This window comes from Hibiscus syriacus, unplaced genomic scaffold (assembly GCF_006381635.1).
Source record: "Hibiscus syriacus cultivar Baekdansim isolate YM2019G1 unplaced genomic scaffold, ASM638163v2 tig00110831_pilon, whole genome shotgun sequence".
Classification (NCBI taxonomy): domain Eukaryota; kingdom Viridiplantae; phylum Streptophyta; class Magnoliopsida; order Malvales; family Malvaceae; genus Hibiscus; species Hibiscus syriacus.
The window spans coordinates 6,315,442-6,334,425 of NW_024062882.1; the positions used below are offsets into that span (position 1 = coordinate 6,315,442).

The following is an 18,984-nucleotide window of genomic DNA, read 5'->3' on the forward strand; positions in this document are numbered from 1 at the left end:
AAGACAGCTTTCCTTCATGGTGATTTGGAGGAAGAAATATATATGAGGCAGTCATCACAGAGGCAGGCAAGAAAAACCTGGTATGCAGGTTGAAGAAGAGCTTGAATGGTTTAAAACAAGCTCCTAGACAGTGGTACAAGAAGTTCGATAGCTTCATGGGTAGCAGTGGTTTTACCAGATGCCAAGCAGATCATTGTTGCTACATCAAGAGGTTTGACAATAGCTTCGTTATTTTATTGTTGTACGTTGATGACATGCTCATTGCAGGCTCAAATATGCAAGAGATTATACACTTGAAGCAAAAATTGTCGAAGCAGTTTGCTATGAAGGATCTAGGCGCTGCAAAGCAGATTCTTGGGATGAGGATCAAGAGAGACACAAAGTCGGGGACTTTGATGTTATCACAGGCTGAGTAGATCAACAAAATACTCTCCAGGTTCATCATGCAAGATACTAAACCAGTAAGTACACCTTTATGTGTTCATTTTAGACTCTCCAAAGAACAGTCACCAAATACGGAGGAAGAACGTGCACACATGGTGAAGGTACCGTATGCCTCAGCAATTGGAAGTCTAATATAATTTCAAGGTTTGTACCAGACCAGATATTACTCAAGCAGTGGGAGTTGTTAGCAGGTACATGAATAATCCGGGCAAGGTACACTGGGAAGCAGTCAAATGGATCCTCAGATATCTGCGGGGTACTACAAATAAAGCACTTTGTTTCAAAGGTGGAGATACGATACTGACAGACTATGTAGATGCTGACTTAGCCAGAAATATTGACATCAGAAGGAGCACTATAGGGTATGTCTATACTCTAGGAGGAACTGCAGTGAGTTGGGTTTCTCAACTACAGAAGATAGTTGCTCTTTCCACAACTAAAGCAGAATATGTCGCTGTTACGGAAGCTAGCAAGGAGATGGTTTGGCTCCAAAGTTTCTTGGAAGAGTTAGGCAAGAAACAAGGAAACAATGTCTTGTATTGCGACAGTCAAAGTGCTATCCATCTAGCAAAGAATCCGTCTTTTCATTCCAGGACGAAGCACATACAATTGAGATATCATTTTATCCGATCTCTTCTGGAAGATGGGATTTTGAAACTTGAAAATATTAGTGGAGCTCAAAATCCGGCAGACATGTTGACAAAGACGGTGACTACAGACAAACTGAAGTTGTGTTCAACTTCAGTTGGCATGCTAGAATAACAAGACTAGAAATACTGTTGCATTAATCGAGGTGTGAAGACAGATTAAAATCAGTCTTCAAGTGGGAGATTATTAAAAGTTAGTTTCAAAGTTTGGTAAAGTTTGGTAGATGTTTGTTGAAAATAGGAATGGGTAAATTCACTTTAGTCATTGCACTTTAGGGTATTTTCAAAGATTAGTCCCTAAGTTTCAACTATAAATACCCTAGCTCATTTAGCTTCAAAATAATCCCAAAATCTCAAATCATTTTTTTCTCCCAATACTAGAGAGTTTCTTGTGATTAGTGAGTGTTTTGTAAACACCTGTAAATTTTCTCTCTTAGTAAAAGATCTGCAGCAGTCCGGAGACGTAAGCACAATTGGATGAACTCCGTTATCAATTTTCGAGTATTATTTTTTCGCTTTTATTTCGCATTCTTACTAATCTGGTTATAGGGAAATTACTTGTTTACTCGTTTATTTCCCAACATATATATATATATGTGCAACTATATACGTAGGTGTTTGAGTGTTTATAACCCTACAAAATAAGGGAACTTTTGAGTGTTTTCACAAAGTAATGGCTTCTTCTAGGTTACTCTCTTTTCTTCTCCTTTCTCTGCTTGTCATCTTCATTTATCCATCTAATTCTTCTCCAGAAAACAATGTCACCGAAGCTCAATCTCACATCAGATTTAAAAAAGCTAGTTTGTCTCTTTATTACGAGGCTCTATGCCCATACTGCCGGAGTTTCATCGTAAGTCGACTCGTGAAGGTCTTCAACACCGATCTTCTTAACATTATCAATCTCAGGCTGGTTCCATGGGGCAATGCAGAATATGTAAAAACTAACAAGACCATCATTTGCCAGGTTGAGTTTTGTTACTTCCATAACATCGATCCCGAAGTTTCATTGCTTCGTAATTTTAACACGTTTTATTTGTTTATGTTTACAAATCAAGCACGGAGAAGATGAATGTTACCTCAACACCATACATGCTTGCGCCATCAACATCTGGCCTGATCCGGTAAGTCACCTTTCTCATCACCCAAATCGTTTCCTTTCAGCACAAGAAGCAAGTAGATTACTTAAACTGGTCAGGAACTAGAAAACGAATCTCTTAATTTCAAAGGAAAAGTACTCCAGCAAATGATTTGATCACCACTTGCCACGGAGAAAGTAGGTGTATCCATTACTTCTCATTAACTCTGTATTTAATACCGCAGAGAAAGCATTTCAACTTCATCTACTGCGTCGAAAATCAAGGCCCCGACGGTACCGATGCCGTCTGGAAAACCTGCTCTTCCACATTAGGAATGGACCAGAAACTCATCAAGAACTGCTACGACAGCGGATACGGAAGAAAGGCAAGCTTCTTCTACCTGGAACATGATGTTTCATAATCAAAATAGATCTAGACCCATCAATCACACAACAGTTTTCTGCAGTTTTAATTAAACAACGCCCCCAAATTTTCCCATCAAACACATGAGAAAGTAGTTGAGTTTCATTTAATGTGATGGGGTTGTTTTTTCTCAAACATGCCATCACTAACACCAGTTGAATGTGAATGCAGCTTTTACTGCGGTACGCTACTGAAACTGATGATTTACATCCAAAACATTCATATGTTCCCTGGGTGACTGTGAATAATCAACCTCTTTATGATGTTAGTCTCTCATCTCTCTCTCTCTCTCTCTTTTCCTGTTTCCTGTTACATCCAAAACCCTTTTGTTTGTCTGATCCGACCCTCTGAAAACAGCAATACGAGAACTTTATAGCCTATGTCTGCAATGCTTACAAAGACAAATCTTGGGTAAAGGCCTGCCTGTCGCGTTCTCTAAATGCAACTGAAGAGAAATCTGCGATTTCCAAAAGATCCCACAATGGAGGGAAGTAGAAGCAGCCTGTATGAATTCATATTGTATTGTGATCATGATCATTTGCCTACCATTATGTGATGTACTAATGGTTCTTATGATTTGTTATGGAACCAGAAGCAGTTAGTGCCTGTTTATTTGACAATAATTAAAGGCATAATTAGACCTTCTGTTTGCATGTACTTGTATATTCAGTAACCAATAAACAATTATTGAACAGAAAAACAACTAATCATTACTAGTTTTCATTGTGTTCACTATTTTCACATGATTAATCCTTCTATGTATGAAAAAAAATAGCTTTAATTTCTCCAGCAAGAGACCTTGACTAATGCATTTCCTCTCCACGCCAAGGCCAATTCATTCCCAGAATTCCCTCCAATTCTCACCTCATATGAATTTTCCCTTCCACTCACCATTTCTTTAGCTTCCGTTAATCTCTCTCTGCTCACCTTCAGACCTTCCATCGTCGTTGCCTCGAAACGGCGAGTTTCATTCACCTGTTCCCACTTTTGGAACCAAGCTTGGGCACAGATATTAGGCCCTATGAACAGGCACTCCATTGCCATTCTTGCTTGGACCAAGTGCTTCGCGATGTCGGATTCCATAGACTCCGTAATAGCTCGGTAGTGACTCAATTGTCCATCGAAGAACGCCCCGAATCCGGAACAATCTTTCAGTTTTTCACAAGCATCTCCATCACCAAGTGTTATGATTCCCCTGTTTCTTGCCAGTAGTTGTTTGGCTACAGCGAGGAACGAGTTCACGAGCTTCCGGTTCTTGTTTTCGCCCATGTGTGGGAGTCCCACCATGCAATTGAAGGCCAACCATTCTCTGCTACCGCCTCGTTTCTTCATTCCGTCGAGCTCGTTTGCCAAGTCTTCGATTCCCATCTCTTCGAGTTTCAAGTTTAGGCCGAAGGACCTAGCATGGTGGCAAAGTTGCAATTTCGTGTCGTTGAACCTCCAAGGAGAGTGACCATAGCCTTCCTCTCCCCATCTTATTGATGTAAGCCTCACTGTCTTGTGTTGCATTGCCATGGCCTCGATCAACGGAGGCCATTGAATCCCCGATCCAATGTCGAAATCGACAATATGTAGCGGATCCGAATTGTTCGGCATGGCATCGAGGATTGCTGAGTTAGCAGCAAAATGAGCAAACCTCCCATAGGGGAATATCTGATAGAAAGCCTTGAAGGCAACCTCAAAGTTCCCGGAAGACTTTTGCAGTAGATAATCTCTTTGGTTTCGAACATCTTGAGACGATAAATTGAATGCGATACGTTCCAAGGTTTCGCCGACCGGACTAGCTTTCTCGCTCACACTCCGTAAGATCACCTCAGCAAGCTCTGTCTGGTTATTCTCTTTAGCTTCTCCGTAAGCAGTGAACAGATGAAATAGGGCCAACTGGTTATCAGTTTCCATCATGGCTTCTCCTAGGTACGGCATAGCAAGCGACGATTGCTCTGTCGTCATGCTGATCGATGCCTCGCTCGACAGACAAGGACTCCATACATCTTGCCTTTCTTCACCAACAGCATCAGTCAACATAGAATCAAGCCCCACCAAAGGGACTGAAAATTCCTCCCATGGCACTGTGACCTGAACCTGATCATCAAAATCATAGGCCGGATGCCGGAAAATCTCATCGAACAACATCCTATCGAAATCAGAAACGGAGGAAATCTCAGAGGAATCCAAGTGATTGATACTCGAATCCATCAAACCGTCGAACGGCCATGAAAGGGGTAAGTTTTCTGATTGCATCATCTTCCTGGTATATTGTTTTTGCTTTGAGCTCTCGATGATGGGATAAATTTGTGAGAATATATAAATAGTAGGTAGAGATGAAGAGTCATTTTGGCATATATATATATATATTATACATATAATATTAATCCAAATTTCCAATCAAATTCAAGGTTCCCTGTTGGGTCGTCTTCCTTAATTGGCAGCTTCTTAAGAGGTTCTACTTCATGGAAATTCTTTATTTAATCCTTAATTTTATGAATTTTTTAATGAAGAGATTTAGTTACGCAAACTATTCATTCCTTTTCATGGTTAAATGTAGCTTTCACTTAATGGGGAAGATAACCTTGGTTAACGTTACAATTATATATATATAAAAAATCCTTGTCATCATCAACATATAATATAAATATAAGGAAGAAGCAGCAGATGAAATTACCTGTGCAGATTATATTAGTAGTCAACGTGTTCTTCTCTGTCTGTTTAATTAACCTAATAAAAAGTTAATTAATCACGTAAAAATCCATTTGGTTCGGTTTATTGAGAAATTAAAAAGCTGAGTGAAAAAGAGACGGGAAATTATCTCAACAAATGACCGATTTAGGGGATGCATTACATAAACTGTTTGACCACCTTCACCATAAATGCCAGATCACATGAGGATTAAGAAAACCCTCGACAAATTCGTAATAATAATGGACAGCTACCCTTTCGGCTCCCTGCCTTTCAAAAATAAAACTTTACCAGAACTCGAACGAAAGAAGCTTTATAGCAAACAAAAAAGACGGGCCGATATAACGACCATAAATTCAGCTCATAACTCCATCACACGTTGAATCATACACTGCGTCCAATCTGCCGTCTCATTGAGCTGTTCATCGTCGGATCGGAGGCATTCGCAGATAAATTCATTATAAAATAAGCAGTCTTGAAACATATGTTTAATGTTGGAACCAAGAGCGTCTGCCAGATCGCCCATAACAGCAACCGCAGCTTTCGTCACACTTTCATCCCTGCAATGCACGAAAAGAAAAGTATTTAGATGGATAATAACAAAGGCTAAGCATCGACGTACTGAAGAGGAAATAATAAAGAATATAATCTACCTTTGGCTGTCTCTAAAAACCACTTCTATGAACTTCAAAAGATGCTGAGCATAGGGCACCATCACATCAGGTTTCACACTCTTAAAACCTTGAAGGATACCGGAATAAGCTTCAAAAACACTACGTCTGAGCTGGTTGCCGTAATCCATCATCTCCTCATCGGCAGTCTCCATCTTAGCACAGATTTCGGCTGCTCCCTGCATCATCGGTAAGGCATAGGGGACATACTTCTCAAAGTGCTCCCCAATAGCGAGAGCGATGTCCCCGAAACAAGAGAATATGGGAGGCTTTACAGACCTATGAAGTTCTGAACTACCGAGATCCTTCAGAAGAAGACCCATGATCCCATCACAATAAGGTAAGATCTTGTCATCCAAGGCACGGCAGATATCACCAACAACCCCAACTGTGATTCCACAAACCTGGTATTCCTCAAAATTCTGCAATCCCATCTCAAGATACTTATAGAACTCGGGCATATACTTCTCAAACTGAGAACCAGTCGCATAAGCAAGAGAACCTATTGCAAGCATTGCTTCCTCGTGAACAGTGGATCTATGGCAACCAAATACTTTGAGGAACAGAAGCATGATCTGATCAGCAGCCTGATGTATTATGGGTTTGGTTTCATCTGTGCTGCTAAGTTTCTGGATGATGACCTGCAAAACACCACAAAGACGGGCTTGCAAATCCCCTTGCTTTTCTCTATCATCTGATGAGACAATCTGAATTCCCATGGTCTGGCCCAACTTATTCGTAATGACCGGTAATAGATGTGCTATGATGGAAGATGTTTCCACAATGTTGGAACATCTCACAACTTCGTTCAAGGTTTCACAAGCAGAAGACCTGAGCTTGGAGTCACTACCATCTGTCCGATCAGCAGTTGCAATTAGACAACTAATTATGTCAGTGAGATATGGTGAAAGAAGAGAGGAGCTTGGTCCTGCATCCTCATAGCCTTGGACAAGGTAATAGATTGCCCCACAAACTTTCTCAGCTACATTGGGAGCATCCTTAATGCTCTCCAACAACACACCAAGAACTCGTTTGAGATCCTCAGGAGAAATGATGGAACAACCGTTAGCTGGACTGTGAAGGAACTCAAAAATGCGACTAAGAGTCCAAGCAGTGGAGTCCTTCACATGGTTGTTCCCATCCTCCATGGCATTAAGCAAAAACTCCAGACCCAACTGTACCAAAGGGAAGAGCTTATCAACAGTTGGACCTTCAAGAATAGACCCAAATGCATAAGTGGCAGCCTCTCTACTACGCCAATCTGGCTTCACAATGTTAGATTCCACAAATGGCATCACAAGAGGCACTATCACATCCCCAACCGTTCTAGCAACAAGACCCAGACAAGTCCCACCTGCCATTGATATGTTCCATACTGTATCATCCTGGTCTTGATCCTCTTCCTGCTTCAGCAAAGTTTCCAACAACAGAGGAACAAGAGACAACAAAGCCTTCTCTATGAAACTAGAATGGGGAGGTCCAGAGTCACCACTTTCAGGATTCTCAAACTCCTGAAGTTCAATCTCTTCATCACAGATAGAGCTCCAGAACTCAATTGCATGGAGAGCAACAGTCTCTTCATCGCCTTTTACAGCATTTGACGTCAGCTGAAATAGGGTTTGCATGTAAGGCTCAAGCACCTCATAGTATGCTGATGCTATTGCAACAAGGCACTCAAAAGCAGCCTGCCTGATTTCCACCTCTTTGGACATGGCAGTGTCACAAACAACCTTCATAATGTAATTCCGCTCCATCTCGTTCTCAAAGTTGGTCTGTGCAAACTCTAAAGCATTATACAAAGCCCTGGTTGCTGCAAGCCGAACCTCAGGCCCATGGTCAGCTAGGTTCATCCCTTGGACAACAGCAGTGAGAACAGCATTGACTTCATCTTGAACAAGGTCCTGATGAGATATCTCTTCACAAACATATCCCAGTGTTTCCAAGGTAGCTTGTTTCAGGGAAGCAGGCTTGTCTTGCTGGGTCATATTGTTAAGCAATGACCCAATCAGTTCAGGCCACTGCTTTCGAGGAACCTCAATTGAAGCAATTTTTGCAATAACTTGAGAAGAAGTGTGCCTGGCCTCAGGAACAGATGAGGCAAGAGTTTTCAAGAGAAAGTCTTTGATTTGAGACTTAATAGAAACATGAATTGCCATCCATTGTTGAACAAGTTGTTCCTTCCTAATAGCATCTTTGGCATCTAATGAATTCTTAAACACAATACCAGCCAATCTACGGGACTCAACAGGTTTTTCGTCATTTGAAAGCTCAACTGACAATGAAAGAAGGAAAACAGGTATGTTCTGTTCTTGAAACTGCCTCAAACTAGCCTCTGCATCTGTCCGAATTTTTGCATCTGCCGATTGGGCAGCCAACAGAAATTGAGTGATCTCCATGGCCATTTTAACTACACTGCAATTGAGAACATAAAACACTAATCAGCATTGTCGACCAGGATAAAAATCCATTAAAAGAGATTGCATCAGGTTATAATTGAACAATGTCAAAAAGTCCAAAAGTAATTAGCATTGTTGGAGCCTTGGAGGAGATCTTGAAGGAACGGACATATCAAAACCACACAAGTAACCCAACAAACAAAGATCAACATTTTACTGAGCCGAAAATAGAGTCGAATACCAATGCCATTGATAGGTAAACAGTGAAAACTATGCTGAAACAGCGAAACCATGATTTCCACTAAAACGCAATTAAACCCCTTTGCTTAATAAAGAATGTTCAAATTTTAAAAGCATGCAGTAACTTCTATGTTTAAAGTATATTTTCCCATTCACAACCCCTCACAACGATATTGTTATATGCTAAGCAAAGAAGAAAGAATTAGAGCATAATACAAAAGCCATAGTCTTATACGTTTACAAATAGGATGATCAATCAAACAGAAAAAAAAACATAACGAACTAAAAATATAATTAGTAAACGAAAATCAAACAAAAAAGAACAAGCAAACGGAGATCTACATATTTGAAAAAAAAACAAGAGAAAACGACAGCAATTTTTTTAAAAGCAGAAAACCAAAACCCTAACAAAAACCCACTGAAGTGCAAGTAAAGAACCATAGATCTGACACTAAAACAGATACGAAAAGGAACAGACGAACTCGAAGCAAAGATTGATATACCTCGAATAAATCTGCAATGAACAAGAGGGATTTCGAGATAAGCACACTGGAGTGGCAGAGAGAATTGAGGATTCTTATCGGCTAAGAAATAGATTTTGAAGAAATTGGATTGGATGATTTCAGGTATTTATATAGATCAATTTCGAACGATGGGAGGAAGCGGGATGTGAAAACTAGAGATGGACATGGACCCGAACGACAGGTCGAGATTTTTTTTTAATTCGTGTTTGCAATGGATCGGATCGGATCAGAGTGTTTAGAGGTTATGATAGATCCGGATTCGAGTTTAAGTTAAAATTATTCGACTTGTCCTGACTTATAAAAATATAATTTTATCTATATATTTAGGGATAATTACGATAATAATCATCTGCATATTATTTTTTCAATTAAATCTTTATTTTTATGAATAAAAATAATATTTTTAATAAATATATTATTTTAAAAAGAATTCATATTTTATCTCAAAAAATCAAGTCGAATTTAACTTAGATGGATAATATAAAAAAAATTTATCGGATCAAGTTAGGTATTAAGTAGAAGATATAAATTTTTTTAATCGAAATAAATTGACCAAAACCTGATCTAAACCTAACCCGTGCCCATTTATAATGAAAACACAAGCACATTGAAGAGGAACGGGAAACTCCTGCCCGTCGCCCCCCAAAATCCTAGGTTTTTTAAATCTCCCACGTGCGACGCTCTTCCCGCGTGTCGTTTGAATTATTTCGGGAATCTTTTTGGGCCCGTGGGCTTCCGCAAGTGTAGCCCGTTTAGGAGGGACAGGAAATATTGTATTTTATTTTACCAACGAACTTTTAAATTACAGTGAAATTTAAAAATTAAATTGATGATAGGCTGATAGCCTTTGACCAAAAAGGAAAAAAATTATAGATAGACTTAGGGGTGAGTATTCGTTCGATTTGAGTAAAAAAAATTGAGTTATTCGAGTTTTTATATTAATTTTGTTATAATTATTTATAGTATTATGGCAAGGAGTTAAGAAATTGGTGGGAAGAAATAATTTGGAAACAATTGTAGTCAAAAGATCAAATATAGTAAAATGTAAAGTAAAGGGACTAAATAAAAAGAGAGAGAACATTTTTATTAAAAAAAAAGTAAGAATTGAAGTTATATAAGTATTCTATTGTGGTATATGAGCATGTGGTTCAAATTTGGTAAAAAAAAATGGACTTGAAATAAAGGATGAATTGAAGAAATAAGAAAATTACGAAAAATTGATTGAAAAATAGAAAATTTATTATCAAAAAGAGGAATTGAAAGTACATATGTATTAGACAATGGTTTAGGAGCATGTGGTTCAAATTTTGTAAAAAAAATGGACTTGAAATAAAGGATGATTGAAGAAATACGGAAATTATGAAAAAAAATAAGGGACTAAATTGAAAAAAAGAAAATTTGTTATCATAAAGGGGCATTGAAAGCACATATGTATTTTAAGATAGTTTAGGAGCATGTAGTTCAAATTTGGTAAAAAAAAATAATAGACTTGAAATAAAGGAGGAATTGAAGAAATAAGTAAATTAATAGGGACTAAATTGAAAAATTGAAAAAAAATTATCAAAAAGAGGAATTGAAAGTACATATGTATTCTAAGATGATTTAGGAGCATGTGGTTTAAATTTGGTAAAAATTATACTTAAAATGAAGGAGGAATTAAAGGAATAATAAAATCAGGGACTAAATTGTAAAACTGTCAAAATATTGATTCAAATTTTTGATTTTTCGAGTAACTCGAAATTTCAAAATTTTAACTCGACTCAAACTCAATAACTGAAATTATAATTTGAGCTGACTCAAATAACTCCACTCGAATAACTCGAAATTGAAAAAAAAAGTTCAATTTTTTGACTCAAATTGAGTTTTGCTCACCCCTAGATAGACTAGTTTTTTTAATGAATTAAGATATTTATTTAAATTAATATAATATTAAGAATATTATAAATGTTGAATAAAATTCATTTACCCTAATAAATTGAAATAAAATAAAGTTTTGAGGATTTGAAGTGCACAGTCTTTTATATATTGTGTGTGAGATTATTGCACACAAGCATATATATATATATATATATACATATGTATTAAATTATTAAAATAAATCTCATAAATAAATTATTAAAAGCGTACTAATAAATAAATTATTAAAAGCGTACTAATTATGAAATCAACTAGCATAATTTAATTTAGGGTTAACTACACATATAATCATTTATGTTTGTGTTTTGTCCACTTTTAGTCACTAATTTCAAAAAATATAAGATACAGTCATTTTAGTTTTTATTTAATTAAGATGTGGCCACTCCGAGTTAACTACCGTTAACATCAGTTAAATATTTTGATAAAATCACACATTTTATCTCTGTTTTTTATACATTCTCTCAATTTAGTTATATTTTTAATAAATTAAAATAAATTATATATTTTTAAATGAAAAAATAAAATATTTTTAAATAACTTAATAATAAAAATATATTTAATAAGTTAATATAAAAATATTTTTAAGTTAATATATATAAAATTATATTATATATAATCTGAGTCACATGTACCTTGTTCATAACTTTTTTATTTTTTCTTTAAATTATATTATTTTTAAAAATATATATATAATTCTAAAATTCTAAAATTTAAAAGTCTATAATATATATATATATATATATAATCCACACATAAAATTTAAAAATTCAAATTAAATAAATAAAATAAATTTATTAAAAAAATAAAATAAATAAATTAAATTAAATTTCAAATGTTTTGAAGTTAAAATAAATATTTTAAAAAATAATTTAGAACATTAATGTGAAATAATTTAAGAAATTAAGAATTTAGAACGTTATGGTGTCAATTTAAGAAATTAGGATTTTAGAATGCTAGAGTGAAATAATTTGAGAATTATGAATAAAAATTTAATATAAAATAAAAATAAAAAATAAAAATATGTATAATAAATCGAGTATCGAGTCAACAGGTACCCGGTTAAGAAACATTTTGTGACCCAGGCCAGACTCAGATGCCCGAAAAAATAGTGGCCAAGTACCCAATCCATAAAATTAGGAATTTTTATTATAAATACCCAATATTTTTTAATTGGGTTGGCGGGTCGACGGGTATGGTTAATCGGGTTAGATATTTTTTAACATCCCTACGTGGCATGACATGTGACATTATTCAATTGGAGGATTAAATTTATTAAAAGTATGACTAGATTGAGAGAATATGTAAATAACATGGATCAAATGTGTGATTATATCAAAATATTTAATTGATGTTAACGACAGTTAACTTGGGGTGATCACATCTTAAATAAATAAAAACGAAAGTGGTCATATCTTAATTAAATAAAAACAAAAGTAATTATATCTTATGTTTTTTGAAATCAGTGACCAAAAGTGGACAAAACACAAACATAAGTGACCGTGCATATAGTTACCCTTCAATTTAATCCTCAAAATTTATTAGTCCATTTAAATAATTAAAGTTTAGAGGTGTGTACAAGCGAACCCAAAGTGTAGGGCAATATGTTACATATTATGGAAACCACAAAATACAAATATATTGGTATCCTTTGACATTTTATACTCCTTTGATGAAAATTAAATTTATATACTTTTTGTTATTCTATCATATGATTTCCCAACCATGCATACGTATGTATGTGAAGAATATACTGATAAAATATTTGCATACCATATGAATTATTAGGTAAACCCACCCGACAAAGACCCATGCTATTATTATAATACTAATTGCAATTAATGAAATGAGGCTTATGTCAAAGCTTGACCTCTAAATAAAAGGCAAAATTAATGTTATGAAAAAAATAAGTTCAGTTGATCACTAATTTATAATGATATGTTATTAGTTGGTTCATTAAAATTCATAATTCTATACCCTATGAATTACGAGCAAAATTCGATTCGGTTAAAAAAATCAATTTGACTTCTTGAATTTCATACATTTGACTCAACTTGGAAAAATTGAAGTAACGTTTGAACGATAAAGTGTGATCCGTCAACTCGACTAACTTAAATTTTAAACTTGATTTAACTCGACTCGATCAAATACTTACACGTAATTCCTCCTCCTTATTAAGTTTACTTTTAACCAAATTTAAATGGCATGCTCTTCTACCACTATAGAACATTCATGTAACTTCAATTCTTATTTCTAACAATAATTTTATTATTTTCTCAATTTAGTATCTCAACTTTATATTTTATTCGATTTGGTTTTTTTACTGTAATATTTTTTGCAATTTATTTATTCCATCAATTTTTTGATTCTTTTATACTCTCATCAATACTTATCCTCAAAATACTTCTTTAAAAAATAAAATTATAAATATATTTTATAATTTTATATGATATTTGATTTATTAAATAGCATTGCAATATAAATCCACACCTTTACATTATAAACATTTATAATTAAAATTGAACATAAATTTAAAAATTAGTCTCAAATTTCATAAAATCGAATAAAAAATACACATTTGTATAAGTTGAAATTCTAAATATTATTAAAAAAAATAACCATAAACTTTAAAAATATTTTACAAATATTTAAATGAGTATTTAACAATAAAATTGGTTATAAAAATAAAATTACTAAAGTTTAGGGTAATGGGTTTGTTGAAAACATCGGTCTTCCTGCTCTTATATTCTATGCTATCATCATTCGAATATTTAATAAATTTGCTTATCATCATAGCCTGTACTACCATGCATTAATTTATAAAATATTGAGATGACAATATGTATACAGTTTCACCTACCAAATAAAATATTTATTTAAACCCTAAGTCGAATAATATTAATATCGACATTTATGAAATTATTACTCGAGAATATGTCGTGAAGCTTCCTTCAAATAAACTTGACGGAATTTCCTTGGGTTGAATTATTTGAGAAGTATATGGTGGGATGTTGGTCATCATCATCATCATCATATGGCATCCCATGACCATGCCATAAATTAATATGCATAAGAAGACAGACATACCTCATTCTCAGATCTCAAGTAATGGCAGATCCGCATTAACAGGCACACGAATTCTCATGCAAGCCTTAAACCATATAGTACTATACGAATAATATATGATATTAGGCAGATACTAAACGATAAGAAAAGAAAATAGCATAAATTTGACTAAACTTCACCCTCATTTGTTTTAATTTTCTGGTGTGTATTGCTGTTCTCCATCGTCTTAAAGCTGTTTCTCCTTGTAAATTTTAAATATAAATAATATAAAAATATTATATATATATATATATATAATACACTAAAATTCTATTACTTTGTAGTTAATTTGCATGTTGATGTAAAAACTAACGACTTCACTTCTTTCTAGCTAGTTGAAATATTAACACTCATCGTGAGCGATAAGGTTATTGGAAATGTACTATTATAAAATAGGTCAACATTGATAAAAATATAAAGTGAATAAGAATCATTATTTAACAAATAAATTCGTCTTGATCGATGTAATCGTAAAATGAACATTATTTTCGAGACTAAACAATAAGACTTTAAAAATACTGAAAAAAATATTTATTGTTTGAAAATTTTAAATAAAAATAATTTTCTTAAAAAAAATGTGTGTGATACATGTCGAAGATACAAACACAAACAACACCGAATTGGATGAACAACGACGACACATGTATGTTAGACTTTTCAATTATTCAATAAGGACAAGAAAAAATACTGTAAATACTCTCTTATAAACCTTTTTTTCAACTAATATGAAATAATTCACTCGTATTACTATTGATGGTAACATTTGAATTGCGTGGGTTGTTTGTTGGGAGTTCAAACAATCATTGATTGATTTATGAGTCTTCTATTTTCTTGAGGAGCACGAAGAAAAATGCGTCAAGAAAGAGGTTTCAGATCTTTCTCTCGGTTTTGATCAATAAGTTTTATAATGAATTTGAGTATTGATTTCAAGTGTAGGATTATTTATAGGCTAACTGACCTAATAGATTTTGATTCTAACATATAATATACCAAAGGTCATGTGAAAGAGGTCACGATTTCTTGAGAAGTACAAAGACTTTGAGTCCTCGTGTTCAGAGATTAATCTTACAAAAGAGATTAGAAAGTGATATAACAATTACAAAACAAAATATTATCTTAATTGAACTGTTTAGAACTATCATATTTACAAAATTAATATTATAATAGAAACAATTAATATATATATCGATAAATATAATATTTTTGATCGATATGATAAAAATAAAAATATTATAATTATCTCTAAACCTATAGAATATATATAAAAATAGTGGTTCGATCAATGAGCTGTCCGAGGAGGAGGGGGTGGAGCAAAGCCCGTGATTCCCGTTGGGAAGGCAATTTCTTAATCTTTTTTTTTTTCTTCTGAGTTTGGGTCTGCATCAGCTTAGCATGCTTCCCATCCCTCGCCCTTTAACTCATAACGTGACTCATTTCTTGGCCTTAAAATAGAATCGAATTTTTAATACGAATAAAAATCATCTTTCGCTTTATTCTTTTTTGTATTTCGCCGTTAAAACTTTTAAATTTTATCTCAACTTTCACGTAAAATTTTTTATTTCATTTCGATATTATATTCTTCGTAGAATAATAAAATAATCATTATAGGTTGGACGGGGAACAATGTCAACAAGGCCGCCATCTTGAGTCACGCAAAATTCTTTTATTACACTTAGCCTGGTGACAAAATTAATACGAACAAAAGTCCACTTTGAAGTAAATAGTGTTCGATTTTTAATTCCGACAAACTAAACTCGAGGTCTGATAAATTTTCTTACAATAGTAGGGTGAGAATCTCTAATTCCATGCCAAATTACTAACTTATCCCTGGTTCCATATCTTCAATGCATGATTTGACATCCATTCATCCATACATCCATGCATGCATGTATTATATGTGCATGCATGGATGAATACAATACCATAAGTAAATATTATTGTTTACTAGTCCCAATCCCAAGAGAGAAACAGGTTTGTCTGTCTTCCCTGTCAAGATCTAGGGTTTTCCAATCTGTTCAGAGATCTGTTTGAAGCCAGTTTTCTCTCCGTCTTGCCCTTACAAGAATATCAAAATCGAGTTCACGTTGATCCACCAAGAAAGCTAAAGCAATTACAAATTATTGGGATTTTACAGCCCTCCAAATTTCATGCTATGATTCCTATGCTTGGATAAAATCAAGATGGAGAGAAATAGCAGCACCGAATGCTCAAAGACAACAACAACCCCATCTAAACAAAACCGCCCTCGGCCCGAAGACAACGACCGTGAAAGCAAGCCTAGAAATGTAGGAAGCTCGAGCAACAGCACGGTGGAAGAGAACGATAAGAAGCCATCCGTTAGGCCTTATGTCAGATCCAGGACGCCGAGGCTCCGATGGACACCGGACCTCCATCTTCGCTTCATTCGCGCCGTCGACCGACTCGGTGGACAAGACAGTGAGACTTCATCGTTGATCTCTCTAATAGGGTTTAAATCGCGCTCGCGGTCGCGTTTTTGGTTATTTCGGATTTACCGTGATTGCGGTCGTCGCGGGTAGCTCGGACAGCGGCGAAACCGCTATATCGCGGCCGAAGTCGCGGTCGCGGACCGTTTTTTTGAAACCCTGCTCTCTAGTATCATCTCAATTTGTCTGCAATTTCTTTTTTAATCTCTCACTTCGATGCAGGAGCTACTCCGAAGTTGGTTCTTCAGCTGATGAACATAAAAGGACTTAGCATCGCTCATGTCAAGAGCCACCTACAGGTTGTGATTCATTTATTTATAGATTTGATAATAGGATTAATAAGAGACAACCCTTTGATATATTTTGTTCTAACAATCTTTTCCATCAACTTTGGGGACTAATTTTTCTTCAGATGTATAGAAGCAAGAAGATTGATGATCCAAGACAAGGTACGTATGTAGTTTCAATTAGGGTTTCGAATTTCGATCAATGGTCTTCTCTAATGCATATACCTTAACATATGGCAGCCGCGAATGGTCATAGGCATCTTGTGGAAAGTGGAGATCGAAATATTTATAACTTCAACCAACTTCCCATGCTGCAAGGCTATAAGAATCATCACCAAAGATATAATTCTAACACTTTCAGGTACTAAAATTAATCAAGAACCAATAAATGCGCGTACGTACTATTGTAGTTTAAACCCACATTTTTGCTTGTTTTTCAAGATACGGTGATGCTTCTTGGAATGGCCGACAGTTCTCAATGCGTAATCCTTATACGAGCCGTAGTTTCATCGATGAACGAAGACCGGGATTGCATGGAACCGTGACGGATAGGATCTTTAGAAGTAATTGGACGATCAATTATGCTTCCCCTTTCAATGTATTGAAGAAAGAATTTCCATCGTTCCTTACTCAGCCAAGTACTCAACCCAAAGTAGAAGACGAGACAAGTTTTATCCGGAACACCGCACATGAGCGTAAGGCGATGAAAAAACCGATATCGGACAACAACCTCGACTTGGATCTATCATTACGACTAACATTGCTGAATGAGGAGCGGCGGAGATGCGTGGAGGATGACGATGTAGGACGTGACTTATCACTATCGTTGTGCTCGCCACCGCCACCAAAGGTTAGCAGATTGGAAGGAGAAGATAGTAGTAGGGGGTTTGGAAGAAGGGTAAGTACTCTTGATCTGACTATATGAATGGGGAGAATTCTAAGTGAGATCTTGAGGTACTTATCCTAGGTAGAGGAAAGGGTTTTTCTTGTTGTCCAATTGTAACAATATTACACTAATCGATGATAATAACTTTTTGTTTTTATATGTAGTGTGATTCTCTGTTGTTTCCTTCACATTATCAGCTCCGTTCAAAGTTATGTTGAAAAAGAGACAGGCTACACAGTTCTAGGTTCATACTAATCTTGCTGACAAAAATAGAACAAGACAAGTCTTGTTGGCAATAAACTAGTTCAGGTGATTCTTTGAAACAAGAGCACAATATTAGAGAAAAGGGGCAAATTTGATGGGATAATGGTCTAGAAAAAATAGTTTGTATGTAACGTTGGAGAATTTATTTTCTTAACTAGGGTGAAATGAATAGTGAATGTAGGTAGATGACAGTTCATTCGACGTTTTTGGAAAGATGTATGAAAGATCCAGCTTCTTTAGGTCTAAATTATATGTAGTTTGAACGTCAATCTTAGTAAAGTACCAATCCATAAGACATTGACATTAGGTGGTCTGGTCGTCTTTCTTGTGAAATGTTCATTCTACCCTAATTGAGAAAGTAATTTCCTTGCAACTCATATGAGTCATGTTAGAAAATATATTGCAAAATGATATCATTAGCACTAACTGAATAATTAAAAACAAAACAAACCGTAAACACATAATCGTGTAGTGGTACTAATCACTACATGTCAATCTTAGAAACAATTTCACCTCGATGTGTGTAATCGCTGCAGTAGGGGATCGTTTTCCGAGGTTAACGTGGTAGCTCCGAATAATCGTACACCCAAAATAGGAGTGGACTGACGGTGGTACTACTCTTCTCTTAGCTCTGAAAAATTATAGCTTCGAAAAGCTTTAAAGGAAAAAGGATTTCGTAGAGGGAAAAGATTTTGTTTGTAAGTTGGATGATAAAAAAGTGAGAAATGTTATGTATTTATAGGCTCTATTCACATACACATAGCAATAACTCAGGCTTAATCCATGCAGCTGTTACAGCTATTGCCATAAAATTGTTATGAAACAGATAAATAAGCTAGATTTAATCCTCTAATAATGCTGATTAAAAAAGTTATCTGCTGATGAGTCTAACCCCAAAGGCGTCTAGATTGATCTGTGAAAATTCAATAGAAAAACAAACTAGATTTAATTTTATATTAATATTGATTAAATATGTTGTCTGCTGAT

General features: G+C 35.1%; 5 protein-coding genes across 5 annotated transcripts; 3 read left to right on the forward strand and 2 right to left on the reverse strand.

Annotated features, from left to right (window-relative positions):
- The first annotated feature begins 1,741 nt into the window (after positions 1–1,741).
- On the forward strand, positions 1,742–3,235 carry LOC120142720 (gamma-interferon-responsive lysosomal thiol protein-like). Its single transcript, XM_039157233.1, has 5 exons — positions 1,742–2,055; positions 2,147–2,212; positions 2,412–2,552; positions 2,762–2,854; positions 2,948–3,235. The coding sequence occupies exons 1-5, from the start codon at positions 1,765–1,767 to the stop codon at positions 3,083–3,085; spliced, it is 729 nt and encodes a 242-aa protein (XP_039013164.1). The 5' UTR covers positions 1,742–1,764; the 3' UTR covers positions 3,086–3,235.
- A 113-nt stretch (positions 3,236–3,348) lies between these two features.
- Positions 3,349–4,875, reverse strand: LOC120142663 (scarecrow-like protein 18). The gene has a single exon (XM_039157191.1). It carries the CDS (start codon positions 4,832–4,834, stop codon positions 3,368–3,370), a length of 1,467 nt encoding a protein of 488 aa, XP_039013122.1. The 5' UTR covers positions 4,835–4,875; the 3' UTR covers positions 3,349–3,367.
- Positions 4,876–5,392: 517 nt separating this feature from the next.
- Positions 5,393–9,167, reverse strand: LOC120142837 (importin subunit beta-1-like). The gene is made up of 3 exons (XM_039157325.1): positions 9,077–9,167; positions 5,920–8,349; positions 5,393–5,826 (listed from the first exon to the last, which is right to left on the reverse strand). Exons 2-3 carry the CDS (start codon positions 8,337–8,339, stop codon positions 5,628–5,630), a joined length of 2,619 nt encoding a protein of 872 aa, XP_039013256.1. The 5' UTR covers positions 8,340–8,349; positions 9,077–9,167; the 3' UTR covers positions 5,393–5,627.
- Positions 9,168–16,088: 6,921 nt separating this feature from the next.
- LOC120142704 (probable transcription factor KAN2) lies at positions 16,089–17,084 on the forward strand. The gene is made up of 3 exons (XM_039157220.1): positions 16,089–16,552; positions 16,783–16,859; positions 16,973–17,084. Exons 1-3 carry the CDS (start codon positions 16,297–16,299, stop codon positions 17,075–17,077), a joined length of 438 nt encoding a protein of 145 aa, XP_039013151.1. The 5' UTR covers positions 16,089–16,296; the 3' UTR covers positions 17,078–17,084.
- A 10-nt stretch (positions 17,085–17,094) lies between these two features.
- On the forward strand, positions 17,095–17,863 carry LOC120142703. Its single transcript, XM_039157219.1, has 2 exons — positions 17,095–17,208; positions 17,289–17,863. Exons 1-2 carry the CDS (start codon positions 17,156–17,158, stop codon positions 17,770–17,772), a joined length of 537 nt encoding a protein of 178 aa, XP_039013150.1. The 5' UTR covers positions 17,095–17,155; the 3' UTR covers positions 17,773–17,863.
- Positions 17,864–18,984: the final 1,121 nt, after the last annotated feature.